At 43.0% G+C, this 14108-nt stretch overlaps 1 protein-coding gene across 1 annotated transcript in view; it reads right to left on the bottom strand.

Annotated features, from left to right (window-relative positions):
* Positions 1-243: 243 nt before the first annotated feature.
* The window catches only part of LOC119395730 (salivary glue protein Sgs-3), a 73742-nt gene continuing 59877 nt past the window's right edge, over positions 244-14108 (bottom strand). The window contains exons 16-21 of the mRNA XM_049416760.1: positions 8121-8162; positions 5240-5266; positions 4619-4645; positions 4047-4073; positions 2744-2773; positions 244-328 (exon numbers count right to left, since the gene is read on the bottom strand). Of these exons, the coding sequence (XP_049272717.1) occupies positions 8153-8162 (10 nt within the window). The 3' untranslated portion in view covers positions 244-328; positions 2744-2773; positions 4047-4073; ... (1 more) ...; positions 5240-5266; positions 8121-8152. The remainder of the gene's footprint in view (positions 329-2743; positions 2774-4046; positions 4074-4618; positions 4646-5239; positions 5267-8120; positions 8163-14108) is intronic.

Raw genomic sequence — 14108 nt, 5'->3', positions numbered from 1 at the left:
AGCACTCGGTTTTCCTTAACGTGTTCCTAAGTCAAGGGTCGTTTTTGCATTGCGTCCCAATTAAAATACCGGCATCGATGCTACGACATCGTGGTTAAGAGCGCAACGCCATAGCTGCCACATATATACCGCGACGGGTATCTTACTGATTACGGAGCGATGGTGATAGTGTTGATGATAGTCAATGAGAACCGAACAAGGAATTGTGACAAATACTTACTTTGTTTAACCTCGCATTTGCATGCGTTTGCCAGGCAACTGGAAGAGTTGAGCCTTTCGCCGAAGCGTTCACGACACATCTTCACGCACTGCCTTTGGTCGCAGAACGCTGTGATGAGAAAAGTTGGGGCCGTAAATCACAGCGTCATCTTTCACTTATAGGTGTCAGCTGATTGATAAATAACGATAAGGTAACGTATTTTCTTTGCATAGTGCTTGACTATAACATAGATGTGGTTTCTTGTTTCTGGTGCGCATTTGTTCTTGTGCCTAAGTGGAGCTTATGCCCGTGTTATATATATAACCATAAGTATTCATATTTGTAGTGCGCTTCCGGAGGACACGGACCAAGAAACAAGGAAAACAACACAAGATGATGCGCAAACTCACAACTACTTCACTACAAGCATGAATACGTACCGACTAGCCCCTGTTGCCGCCCTACTAACCATAAGTTGGCGTTTTACTTTTGCATGCGGCAAAATAAGCTTTCAATGCACGAATTGCAAACATTCAATTAGGAGATCTACATGTATACATGCTAAGAAAAACAAACCATTCAAGAAAATGTCTCGCCTTTCCACTGAGACAAATAGGGCTGAACGCCTTCGATAACGAAGAGCACTAGTGCGCCAACAAATCCTGCCAAGCTTGAGCGTTGGCTAATGGCGAGCCTTATTTTGGCCTTAACACAATACCCTTTTTTGCAATTAAGTACATTTCCGTTACCTCGCGGGAATAAGGCTAAACCTCGTCTTTAAGCAACGACGACACCGCCATTCTTGTATTCATAGATTGAATAAATTATAACCAATGCCTTTACTGCGCGTAGGAGAAATGGAAAGACAGAATAAACGTCTTTATTTAGAAGGTAGCTTATAGGAGATTCGTCCTTAGTCCGGTATGCCTTGAGGACAAATGGAACGAAACGTCACTTCCGCTAAGTTTTCTTAAATTACTAGCATGCACATATCCCGAAGCAATCTTTGCAAAGCCGGAGGGCTGCCCTGGCTGGTGGTTGTCTCACTTTCGTTTTTGTAGTGGTTCAGTGGCCAATAAACAGGCGATGCGTGCATTCATCTAGATGTGACCCAAAGTTCTAGCATGCCGCTCTGCGATTTTTCAGCACTCGGTGGACATCCGGAGGCGCTTAATTTCGGAAATCATGTTCGATTGCCATTTGTTTTACATGACGTAAAGCAAGGAGTAACGGCGGCATATTTAAGTGTTCCAACATCAAAAATGTGGAGAGTTTCGGTATTATCGTGATGCATCTCTTCATATATAAATATATAACGTGTCTCCTTAAAGCTATTCTATATTTACGCAGTTATCCTCTCTACGATCCAGAGACCTTGTTACGGGTGACCTTTCGTTGTCGTCCACCGTAACTGAATCACTAACATTGTCTTTTTCATCATTGTTAAGGGGTGGGACTACTGATGTTAAAGTACGTTTTATGTGCCTTGTATATGTAGTATTTCACAAAATGTCAGTCATAGCAAAATGTACGCTTGGTCTTATTCTTCTAAAGATAATGGTTAACTTCTTTGTTTTGTCCCCCTTTTTTAGACTTCATTTTAACAAGAACTCTCCGTTTTCTTTAACATTCTGAGATCTGGGCGCCCAGCGAAATATTCAAGAAGATTGATTCATATATCAGAGCATTTCAGTATAAAGGACTATATAAAATTCAGCGACTGGACTCTAAGATTCATGTATGTTGGGGCTTACAGATTGCCACAGTCCTGCATCCTTTCTGAAAACAGACAGGGCCGGACCACATTAGGCGTCAACAAGACTGCGCTGCCATGATGCTGGGGAACTACTGTTAGCGAAAACTGTTCGTGATTAACTGTACAGGTTCCGGTGTATCGTTTTGGTGAACTGTTCTTCGTAGGCTATCACGGTACGTCGCTTTACATCTCAGGGCAGTTACATGTTGCCGTGTTTAATGGAGCACCATTGGTATCAGTGTCGCCTGCGTGAAATAAGTATCAGTCTTCTGTTTTCGAGGTTGATGGGGCTTTGAGCCGTAGTTGGTGCTGTATTATGGAAGTTTCTAGCGCATTAAACAGATAGCAGAGTGGACAGAGTATGTGAATGTTCGTGAGCGTGCACTAGAATTGATGCACCAGACAACATTTCTAATTTCCATTACAGTTCTAGTGCTTAGCGAAGGGGACCGGGGGAAATGGAGGGTGGTAAATGGCAAGCGAACAGGAACAGACTGTGTATCAGCGAAGTTATGCGTAACCTTCCTGCAATCTTGCAACTGCAAATATTTCTCCTGGCTCAGCTAGTTAGGTTAAGGCGGGAATACATTATTCGGGTCTGTGCTGTGTTTTAGAAAATCTGTACACTTAACAATGAAAATTGTCTTGGCCAGTAGATTTCATTAGTGCTATCTGCTTTTCCAATCCCAATATCCTGCACAATCTTCATTATGCTAAAGGTCTGACGACCATACATGCACCTGGAGATTCCCCAGTGAGAAACGTCTTCAAATTGGCGTTGTACTTACAAAAGCCGGTGCCTGTCGGAGGTGGCGAGGCTGAAAAACAAAATGTCACTTGTACACTATTAGACATGTCGAGGTGAAATATCAAAGTAATATCAGACACAACACCTATAATATTTAAAAACAAACTTTGGAAACGAGAGAACATATAACACTATTCTCCGGGACAGCGAATTCTTCACGCTGCTTCGTTCGTCAACCAAGCTGCTATACTGAATCCGTCGGTGTTCCGTCGAACCCTGGACTATAAGCTGCTGTAAGACAACACTAATATTCACAGGTACTGTTTACAGAAACTGTTGTTTAACGGAGTTCATAAAAACTTCAATGGCAGTCACCGCAGTAGGAAAGGAAATATTTAGCTGATTGAGATAGGTCGTTGAGGAACTATTCAATGCACCCGTAGGTAGCTAAATCAAGACGATTACCGGCCTACGCGACACCACTAGATGCTTACTCTTAGAGCACCAAATAAAACTTCGTTTGTATGCATGCACTGTTTTAGCAGCGAAGTTGTTAGTCAAACCTAAAGACGGCAGTGGTGCTGCAAAAAACTCGACGCGCCGTTGTCTAGCAACCACCGAGCACAGCCAGCGCCCTCTAGAATATCCAGGTGGTGTTGGCAGAGCACGCGCTCTGCGATGGAGACGCCGTGCATAGCGTCCCATGGCAGTTTAAAGCCATGAGCGCAAAGAGCGAGAAAATAAGATAATTGAGTAAGCAAGCATTGCGACCAGATACCACACCACCTGCCCAAGCCGCGCATGCACGGTAGCTAAGCCACCCCCACCGACGGAGACATCGCGCGCAACCTCCGCTCCATAGTGCATAGCCTACTGCGCCCGATCGTTTCCAGACAGTAATGGGGCGCCCTAAGAAAGTGCGTACTCCCGAGGAGGAAGCCGCGCATCTCGAAGCTAGACGTGTCGGTCAACGGAGAGTACGAGCGGCGACGGACCCATGCTTCGCTGTGCCAGGCTTTGCGCGACTTAGTGCAAACTTCCTGAATTTTCTTTTTTGGAAGCATGAGTTATTTTCGGTACACGGGCGACTTTAAAGTGAATCACACCCCGAAGTGCGTTATTAAAGGTGTCATTTGTCTAAATCACTAAGCTCTGAATTACGCATCCTTACGTAGCGATATGCTGAGAGAAGTAGGATGAAATTTCAACTCTGCATTCACTATACAAAATGTATAATATCATATACCGAAAGAGGACAATACATGATTGCGCGGAAATTCCCGCTATAAAGTGCCGGAAAGTAGGCGCTAAGCTTACACAAAATTGAGAGGAAAAGAACTCACTCGGTCGTGTCGCCGGTCGGAACGTTGCTGAAAAGGAATAATTAGCAAGATCATGTAAAATAAAGGGAACAAATTCACAAACCTTCACTTTCGTAAGTGCGTTTTCTCATTAGTCAGCCGGCTTCGTTAATGATATGCCCCGCATCGTGAATGGCTGAAACATTTTCTTACGAAAATTTATAGCGCAATATTTTTAAGCGCAATCCGTTTTTGTGAATACGGCCCAAAGTTCGCAGTGTTGCTCTACTCTAGCCAGCAGTTATGTTCTTCGTACTATCAAATAATTCACGTAGTAATATTTCAGTGAATTTTTTTGAAGAGCGCGTAATAGTCAGCATGATGAAGTACAGAATGGTTGGCACCGGAACTTTATAATTATAATTTAGAGCGGTGCAATTTTCGATGGCTAGAAGACTCGTATTCTGTAGCCTGGAATGGCATGTTGGGCCGTTGATCACTCAGGCACCGATACGCATGCACGCACGCGTGCACACACACGACAGATTCGCTTCTAGCACTTGTGCCTGCATGTGTAACAATTTGATATGTATGTACATGAAATTACTACTCACAGAACGACGTTCCAAAGTTGACCGTTGCTGCAAAATAAGTTAGGCGTGCTGTTAGAAGCGTTAGACATTCTGTGGCATGTTGAAGCTAAGTTATGCCGGTTAAGTAAGGAGCAGGCTGGCCGGACATCATTAATAAGAGTCGGTTATATGGAGTAAGAATTTTATATGTTCTGGGAGGCATTGAATTTTAGGTATCTGGCTGCTCCGGTAAGTGAGAATGTAGACTACCACAGAAAATTATTTCCTCTGAAATCCTGGTTTCCCTCCTTTTCATTCTAGGTACTTGTACTACTGTTAAAAAGCTCGACAATATCTCCTGAGACAAAACACTAGAGCACCGTACATAAACGAAAAGCTTTCGCAGCGCCATTTATGTTTCACTTAGTTGTAGATAGGTTCTACTGGGCGCGAAGCTAGACTACAGGCATTTATAAGCGCGAAGTTCGCATGGACATTGCATTTAGTTGTAAACGAAGCGTTATATAGTGCATAAATTCTGCCCTTTGCAGTATTACGCTGTTTGAGATTAAGTAATCAACAGGCTATGCAAGAAGCTTCTGTTTTGATAATAAGCGCGAACATGAACCACAGAGGATTGAAAAAAGAATTCTTTCTGCTTACCAAGTCGAGTGGGTGGTCTTAATGTCGCTGAAAGGAAAGAAGCAAAAAAAGTGATCTGAGATCCTAAGAGCGAAATTAAAATAGGTAAGCGTTAAAGTCAACTATGCTATGCAACATGTCTCGCATGTGAGAGAAATAGCAAAGCAGGTACTATCCGGCGACAAGAGCACGAGGAAGAACGCTCAGTATCTCCAGATGAAAGCTTATGGTCTCTGCATCCATCTGTAGAAAGAGGCGTAACATGAAGACTGGAAGTTAAGTATGCGTGTGATCTACTTTCCCTTCCTGAACAAGTACCTGTGAATATGGAATTGGACAGCTTGAAGTACAGTAAAACTTTGCTCGTACGTTCTTGCTACGTTTTTCTGGCTGTTACGCTGTGAAGCAGTCGTTTTCATGTGGTTACACGTTTAATTTTCGCCTTTGTTTCTCTTCTTGCTTATGAAGTGAGTAAGCTGCCACTGCTGTTTTCAACGGCGCCTATGCAGTCAAATGTCGTTATAACGAAGTAGCGCGGGGACCAATAACATTGTCGTCATATCCGTTATTCATTCCAACAGTTGAGACAGAAATCGGCTCTAACAGATCAGAAATCCAGCTCGTGCAAAGATCCCGGATACGAAGGCGCATTTTTCTAGACTTCTAACCCACTATAAATGAGGCAGTCTTTAACTCTCTCTTTGTGGCATCTCAAACTAAACAAACCGGAGCATGAGGAGGTGATATTGCGACCGAACAAATTTAGCGCTATCAAATAGGATAGCATTTACATTTGTTCAACGAAGGATGTGATCTTCGTCTCACCGCTTTTCCCAGCAGTGCCACTTCAGACGCTTCCAGACAACGGACGTCAAAATCGGCATGTTGCCGCTCTTGCCTTTCTACAAAGCCGGAAAAGTGGTGCCGCTCTTTTTGTTCACGTGGGCGTGGCCCCCAAGATTAGTTCCGGCAACGGCACGTTGTAGGAGCTAATCTCAGAGGCCATGATATGGGCTTTCAAAGTTCTGCCATTCTGATCATACGGTGAAGCAAACAGACAAATACGCTTTTTTTTTTCGCGCTGAATGACCAAGCTTCCGCAACTTTGCAAACGATTAAAAGAAACATGGTTGTGAATTATATTTTACTATTTATTCTTTTTTTATGCTACCTTTCGAGTTTTGAGCCTCGCAGGAACTCGTTATGTCTTTGTCACAGCCGATATTGCGGGCGGGCATTCGGATTCGTTATAGAAAGGGTAAATGTCACTGAAAAAAAGCATGGCAAACCAGAGTTCATATTCAATTCGCTATGACCAATAATGCGCTATTTCAATGCTATTCATAAGGAGGTTCATCTGTACTGACTATATCATGTCGCTGAAATTTGTCAAATCGCTGGAGGTATATTGTGCTGCGAGAAGTATCACCATCCCCGTGTTCAGTTGATTAGCGAGGTAAACACTCTGGAAGTCGAAAACCACAATGACATGAACGAAATGTTGGCATATACCTGCGTTAATGCCCACTGCTTCTGACCTTCGACAGATAATTGCGCTGTTACATCAATTTACAAGGATGAACGGTGGAAATTGAAAACGACAGTGGGTGCTTTATACAATGTTTTATAAGTGCTGAAGGTTGTACTCATGCGCATAGGTCAGCAAAAAATTGGAGCTCACTCAGACTCACTAAACAAATATATTCTGCTCTGAGGGCTCACTCGGACTCAAACTCACCAAAATCTTCCTTAGCTGGACTCAGTCGGACTAGGACTCACTAAACTTTTTCTCAACCGTACTCACCCGGACTCACTCATCAACATATTACCCAGCCAGACTCATTCAGGCTCAGACTCCCGACTTGACTTGAGTCTGAGTGAGCCTGAGTAAGTCGACTCATGAGTCCGTGAGCGTAAAACTACCTTTTTTCGATCATGGTGTCAATGCTCTTTGATGCCAATATCTCACATAGTCGGTGCTCTACGATGCGCCTTTTGATCTTATGCCTTCAAATACGAGTTATCAGTAATTCAGCAACGACATTTTTTTATGAAATACCCGACTCACACCGAGGTATTTTTATCAAGAACTTTCCGTGAAAGAGTTTGCGAGGAGAGCTCTCAATGCACGTCTCTGACCAATAAATATTGAGGTGATGGCCACGGGCCCGAAAGTTTCCTTAAACATACTTCTAAACCTTACCGAACGTTTAATAACGTTGCATCCAAATATCCATCCCTAGTTTTAGAAATATTCGATAGTTTTATACACATTTTCCCGTCAATCAACTGGCGTTATAGTGGGCTTGGTTTGCTCTTTATTATGAAATACTGCCTTCCTGTGCGTACTTCATCATCGGAGGAGAAAACGGGCAGCCACGACGTGAACCTGTTTGTTACCAGACGGCGACTAAAATTTCGAAAAAAAAAGAAAGCATGCACACGACCATAACAAATATTTTTCTGCATTTCTCACACACAAACAAAAAGAACCGTCGTGTCACCAAATTTCAGCGAGAACAAGCCATCACCACCACAAAACATATATGATGGTGGTGGGACCTCGCGGAACTATACAAAGAAAAACAAAACAGAAACTAGCTACTTTTGAGCTGTGGTGCTGCCGAAGAGCTTTAAAATGCACTTAAAAAATAAGTGTGTTCTTTATAAGAGAGATCAGTGCTGAATGCTCTTTCAAAATAAACCGTGACAACCCATGCTCAAGATGGTTTCATTGTATGATGGAGGCCAACCTGGGAGTGCCTGAGTGAACTTAAACAATTTCTTATTAGCTAGGTCGCACTGGCGTTCACATGCTCAAGGTTTAAACAAGAGTGGCAAGCGACTCGATGGCACTTGACAACAAAAAGAAACGCCACTGCTTCAAGATAGTGAAACTTACTTGTGGTCGGTAGCGTTCCAGAACTCAGAGCACTAGCTGGTACTGAAACAAGGGAGAAGCAAAGGATAATCACATTTATAGTACACCCGGCTTTCATATGTGACATGTCGAAACAAAATAGCGCTAGTGTGTTTCGCTGTCATCATGTGTTAGGATATATGCTTGAAGAACCAAAACAAAAGTCGATATACATTGCTAGCGAGGATTACATGCGACAATTTGGAATGTGCCCTAAAGTCAAGGATATGACTAGTCATCAGTATACATGACAGGTAAACGGAGACTGCAACCTGGAATAGATAATTAACGCCTTGGCTATAGCCCAGCAAACGTCTGATGCAACATATTTCCAAAGCGAACGCTGCACCGCATATAAGGAGAAAGAGTGCTCCCGCTGTCTTGTTGGTTGGATCTCTTACTTCACTAGTCTAAGAATGACCAGACACTCAACGCAAGCATGCGTATGTTCTGCCAAGCTTTGCGATGTATAACGTGAGCGCTCTGAAAAGGGCATTGATTAGAGGGCACTGACCAATCCTGAATCGTTAACCGATGATCTCCTCCTCTCCCCTTTTCTGGGCGCTCTTTGGTAATAAGCACGTGGTAAAGGCATTGATAAACTGAGTTCATTTGAAGGAACTGGGTGAGAGTGCGGCGCCAAGGCTAAACCCGGGAACTAGAAAAAAATATTACGCATAACCCGCATACGATTTGCCCTTGAAAGCTTGAGTGCGCGCGCAGCATTATAGTAATAAGCAATCGTGTGTTATCAGTCTTAATTATTTTTTATTCTGATGTGAACTGAGACTGGGAGACGAAAGTTGTGCGCTCTTTTAGCTCGCTCACCGTGTACCTTTGTTTAAGAAGTCGGAAGGTATATTACTAAAGAAAATTGCAGAAAGAATGTAGAAGGCATTAATCAGTACAATAATATATATGTCTTTGGACACGATGCCCCCTTATAATCAAAGCGGCAGCATCAAAGCAACCGTAGATGCGTCTTATCAGTAACGCTCATTTCAGAGTTCCAGTTACTGACAACTAGGAAGGCGAAGTAACGAGTCAGAATGTGCTGGAATCGATGTTTTTACCATTTTGATAGTCACTGCCCTAAATTAAGCATTTCTTTTATCAATGAACAGATTTTATTTCTGTAAAACAGGAAGGAAAACGAAGCAAAGCTAAAGGCCATTCGGTCTTACGTGGCTTCCCTACGTGAAGTGTACACCATTTAAACGTCCAGCAAGCAGTACTGCTTCATATACGAAGTGACAAAGTGTATGGAGCAACAAAGAATAACTAGAATGCAATTGCATGAAAATTTGCAACATAAGCTACATAAACATGCGAAATTCAGACATCGTGGCTGTTATCATGATAAAAAAAGAAATACACAGACGCATAAAGACAATTTTATATACATGCACGCATATAAGCATGCATACACGTATATACACACATACACACATTACATATACATATATACAGGGCGTTTTTTTTTTAGAAAATATAGATTTTTAATAAAACTCCTATGACAGTAAGGCTCCTACTGGTTTCGTATACGAACTTCACGTCGTGGCGGAAATGCCTTCCCGCAGCTAAAATGACGTTGACGCGACTAATTAACAAAAAACTTGTTAATTAGCTTTTTATTTATTGACTTGAGGGTCGGTGTTTATATTACAAAGTTGCTGTGCGTGCCAATTTTTGACATACATATTTTTTGGAAATCGGAAAAATTGGACGTGTTCGAGATATTCATAATCGATTTTCAAGGGTGATATTGGAACTGGTCGCGCCCGGCGCGCACGAAGCGCGACCGTTCTCCTGCGTCAGACCGGAACTACCCGTCACATGAGAGTGACAAAATTTTAATGACGGCGCGCCGTGGCCGTATATTTATGTGAAAAGCTGCAAGTCATCTCACTTGTGCCCGCGCATCGCCTTACTTTTGCGCGTAGTGTTTGGTGCTTATCTGTTTCTTTTGAACTGCGCACAAGAAAACCGCAATATCAACCATTTTTTTTTTGCCTGGGAAGCATAAAACTCAGGAGCGGCCACTGCGGCGCTTCTTCTTGCAGATAGGCAAAATAGTTCTTCGCGCCTCTTTATTTATTTATTTATTTATTTATTTATGTATTTATTTATTTATTTATTTAACAATACTGCCAATCTCTTCAGAGATTAGAGCAGGGAAGGCACAAGTAAAATAGTATTTGTCTGCACAAAATCATACATGATTAACATTATACATTACTATTAAAATTTTCAAACAATTTTAGTAACAACAAAATCATGGACAAGATTATCACTGAAAACAAATACAAAAAGATAAAGTACACATTTGTAACATGGCGTAGGATGAGCAATTACACACTACTATTGGAAGAACACATTATAAAACTTTTCAGAACAACAATGTAATCCAACAACATATCACTTAAAATAATGAAATCATAAAAATAGAACAAATAAGTTGTGCATTAGTAACATGACGGACACATGGCTTAGCGGTTTAATGATTTTGCAATGTCGTTAGTAATCTTTGTGAAGCGAGCAACTCATTTTCAGTCGCTTTTGTAACACAATTTATGGACGATTCGTTGCTTACAGTAGGTCTGAATGAGTTCCACTATTTAATGGTTAAAGAAAGAAACACTTAGGCACCACTCATCGCACGCAAACATTAAGCTGTCTACTAGTGTATTTCAGAACGCCTGACGAATTTTCTGACCAGATTCTGCTTTGGCGCACATTCATTCAAATTTCCTCACTTCCCTGTCACGTGTCATTCCGGTGCTCCGCCGCGCTTTGTTCCCCCGCGCTGGAAATTCGATGATGAATGTCTCGAACTACGTCCAACTTTTGTGATTTCTAAGAAATAGGTATGCCATAAATTGGCACACACTACAACTTTGTAATACAAACAACTGACCTCAAGTCAATAATTGAAAAGTTAATTAACGAGTTTTCGTTAATTAGTTGCGCCAACGGCATTTCAGCTGCGGGAAAGTATTTCCACTTCGACGTGGAGTTCTTGTGCGAAAACAGCAGGAGCCTGACTGTCATAGAATTTTTGTAAAAGATCCGTATCGTCTAAAGAAAAAAACACCCTGTATACATCTATATACACATGCATATGGTACATAGAAATGAGAAACAGGTATGAGGAACTTGGCCAGTCATTCATAGGAGGCATAATATTTACACTAACCCATTCACAAGTAGATCCTTGAGGTGACGTTTGAACTGAGTTAATGAGAAGTTAAAGTTTAATTGTCCACCAAAGCGATTTAGCAACAGTGATGCTCGATATGTAATTAGGGCTCTACCATACCCAGTCCTGGTAGCAGGAACGTGAATTTGTTGTCAACGCAGTGAGTATTTGTGTGTCTTTTCATGTGCTGTCATAGTGTGGAGCTTGTTTTTATACACGTAAAGTAATAATTTGTATTCGTAGATCTGCCTTGCCTTGAGTATGCCGTGTTTTATAAACAGTGGACTGCTAGACATCTCCCTTGGGTTGCCATAATAATCTTCAAATAGACGGAGCACCCTTTTCTGTGAGACTTCTAATTTGTTTAAATTATTCTCACTTGTGGTGTCCTATACAAGTATGCTATAATTTAAATACGCGTAAAAAAGAGCGTAGTATATCTTCTCTCTAAGCCATAGTTTGCTGTAGCGTTTTCCGTGATTGTGACGGGTGGTATGCTCACAAAAGCAGTACCTGATAATGGGAAAGCAGTCAACATCGTTAGTTCAGACTTACTTGTAACGGTTAGCACTACACAGAATATTGAGTATCGAAACAGATGTGTGGAAAATGTATTGAGCCATGATTCACATTGTTGGGTGGTTTGCTGCATTTGTTCAGCACATTGTATACCGAAAATATTCAACTGGCTCGTTTCTAATTAACGGCTATCTTAGTGCTCTGCTCGACGTTAATTTTTTACACTTTTTTTATGTCTGTGCAACATAATCGCCTTTGGGAAGGTATATTGACACTTCTAGCTTCTGCGTGAAATGAAAATTTCACACCTTGGCCAAAGTCTCTTCTCTTGCAGTTATTCTGCGCGACCTAGCGTAAAACTTGCTGCGAATACTTTACACGAATGTCTGTTCCGTTAAGGTCAGCAGTATAAAACTATAAGAGATGCCTGTTTTATGCGCCTGAGTCGCACATACACTTACGCTTGCCACGGACTCTTTGGCGCATAGCACGGCGTCAGTAGACGGGTGCAACGCGCAGTGCAGTAAGCGTCGCGAACTCGTCGAGTGAGATTGCCCAACGCAAATGCCAATATCCTCGTTTCCGCTCGTAGGATCGTCCGCTTGCGCAGATAATCACACAAGACAGAGGAGACGGGCCCCAACGCGTGCGCCGAAGAACGAATACTGAATGTAAGGGGCCTTCGCTGATCTGACACGGGGAATAGACCAGAACACAGAGAATTCCATGCGCATCGCCATATTTGCATCGCGCGTCGCGCCATCTATCGCACACGCGACGAAAAACATGCGCGGGCTGCCACGCCAGCAGACGCTACACAGAGCAAACGTGAAACTCCCGAAACTCAGCCCGTCGGAAAGCGTGTTTCGCGTCTTTTCTAGCCTGGACATTTTCGCTGATTTATTGGAACATCAAAAACATCTTGCTCATGCAAGTCCACAATGTATATAGTATGTGCTGAGTGGGCTGCGGAAGCAACCTCGTCAGATACGTACGCTGTTACATTTGTAAAAAAACGTTCTCACTGTGGTACGCGTGAATCGTAATTGCAGTGCAGCTCGCGAAAGAGTGAAACGATGTTTTGTTGCGCCATATTACAAGTTGTGCACAAAGTTTTGTGGAATGTGATCATTTCAGCATGCATCGCGTAATAATTAGAGTACGCTTTACGGGTAGTTTCGCGGAACGTAATTTTTGTTTCACGAGCGCTCTTACATAATGGGTCTTGCTCACAAAAGCGTGCTATCAGAGAGTATCGCCTGCAGTATCGTTCAGCAATCCCATTGGAAGCTACCTGCGCGATTTTATTCTTGTAACGATGATGCTTTACAAGCGAAACTTGCTACTCTTAGTTAAGCCGGTTAGCTACGCCTGCGACGTAAAGGGCACTGGCGCGAGTACTGTTTACTTACGTGCCTATATATGTATTAATGTGCAGCTGGATGCCTCGTGTCCAAATAAATTTGGGGACATCAACACTGCAATGAAAGCACGAAATTCTGACCAGCTGTTGAGGAGCACCGTGCCATTTATTACCTTTTGAAGACGAAATCTCTAATGCGTGGATGCCATCAAATCACTAAAGCTTAATACTACGTTGAAAGTGGCAAAGCATGCTGATTGCTTGGGCTTGAAGCACTACCTTGCACGAGACTTTCGTCAAAGGAAACGCTCAAAGGTATGAAGTGCACCCCCACACAAAGCTCGCGCCTGCCTTCAACGCAGCTGCGTGTCACGCAAATTAGGTTCGCAAAATGAAATAGGTGGGCATCACACTGCAGAATATACGCAATTAGTGTACTTACTCGCGCATTTCACTCGTTTTTGCTTGGATCACGGTTATCCACTCGCGGCGAAGCTGAAAACACCACACCGGCACTATTTCCGTGGCGCGTCGTAATCGTCGCAGACAACGCTAATATCCTCTTGTTGCGCTGCTTGTTTTGGCATCCAAAGACAACGCAGTAGTGCCCAGACGAGCTCTTACACGCTGAAGCGGCGTGAACGGGTACTTTTTCGCACTTTAAAGCCTCAGAACTGCAGCTTGCCCTGTTTACTTGATGCAGCCTGCGCGCGCCTCGGCAGCCCGGTCAGCCCGGCGTCTGGGTGCGAGAATATCCGCTCGGCTCGCCAGCAGCCTGGGTGCGAGACAGGCGTGCTGTGGTGTATAGCGTTGCGAAAGAAACGTATCGCTGCAACCGGCGTTTGGCGTCGCAAGCCGAACACGGATATCGTCACCGCCTGCTATGGAT

Source organism: Rhipicephalus sanguineus, chromosome 6, assembly GCF_013339695.2.
Source record: "Rhipicephalus sanguineus isolate Rsan-2018 chromosome 6, BIME_Rsan_1.4, whole genome shotgun sequence".
NCBI classification, from domain to species: Eukaryota; Metazoa; Arthropoda; class Arachnida; order Ixodida; family Ixodidae; genus Rhipicephalus; species Rhipicephalus sanguineus.
The sequence above is the reverse complement of the archived record's forward strand: the minus strand, read 5'-3'. Positions and strand labels throughout refer to the sequence as shown.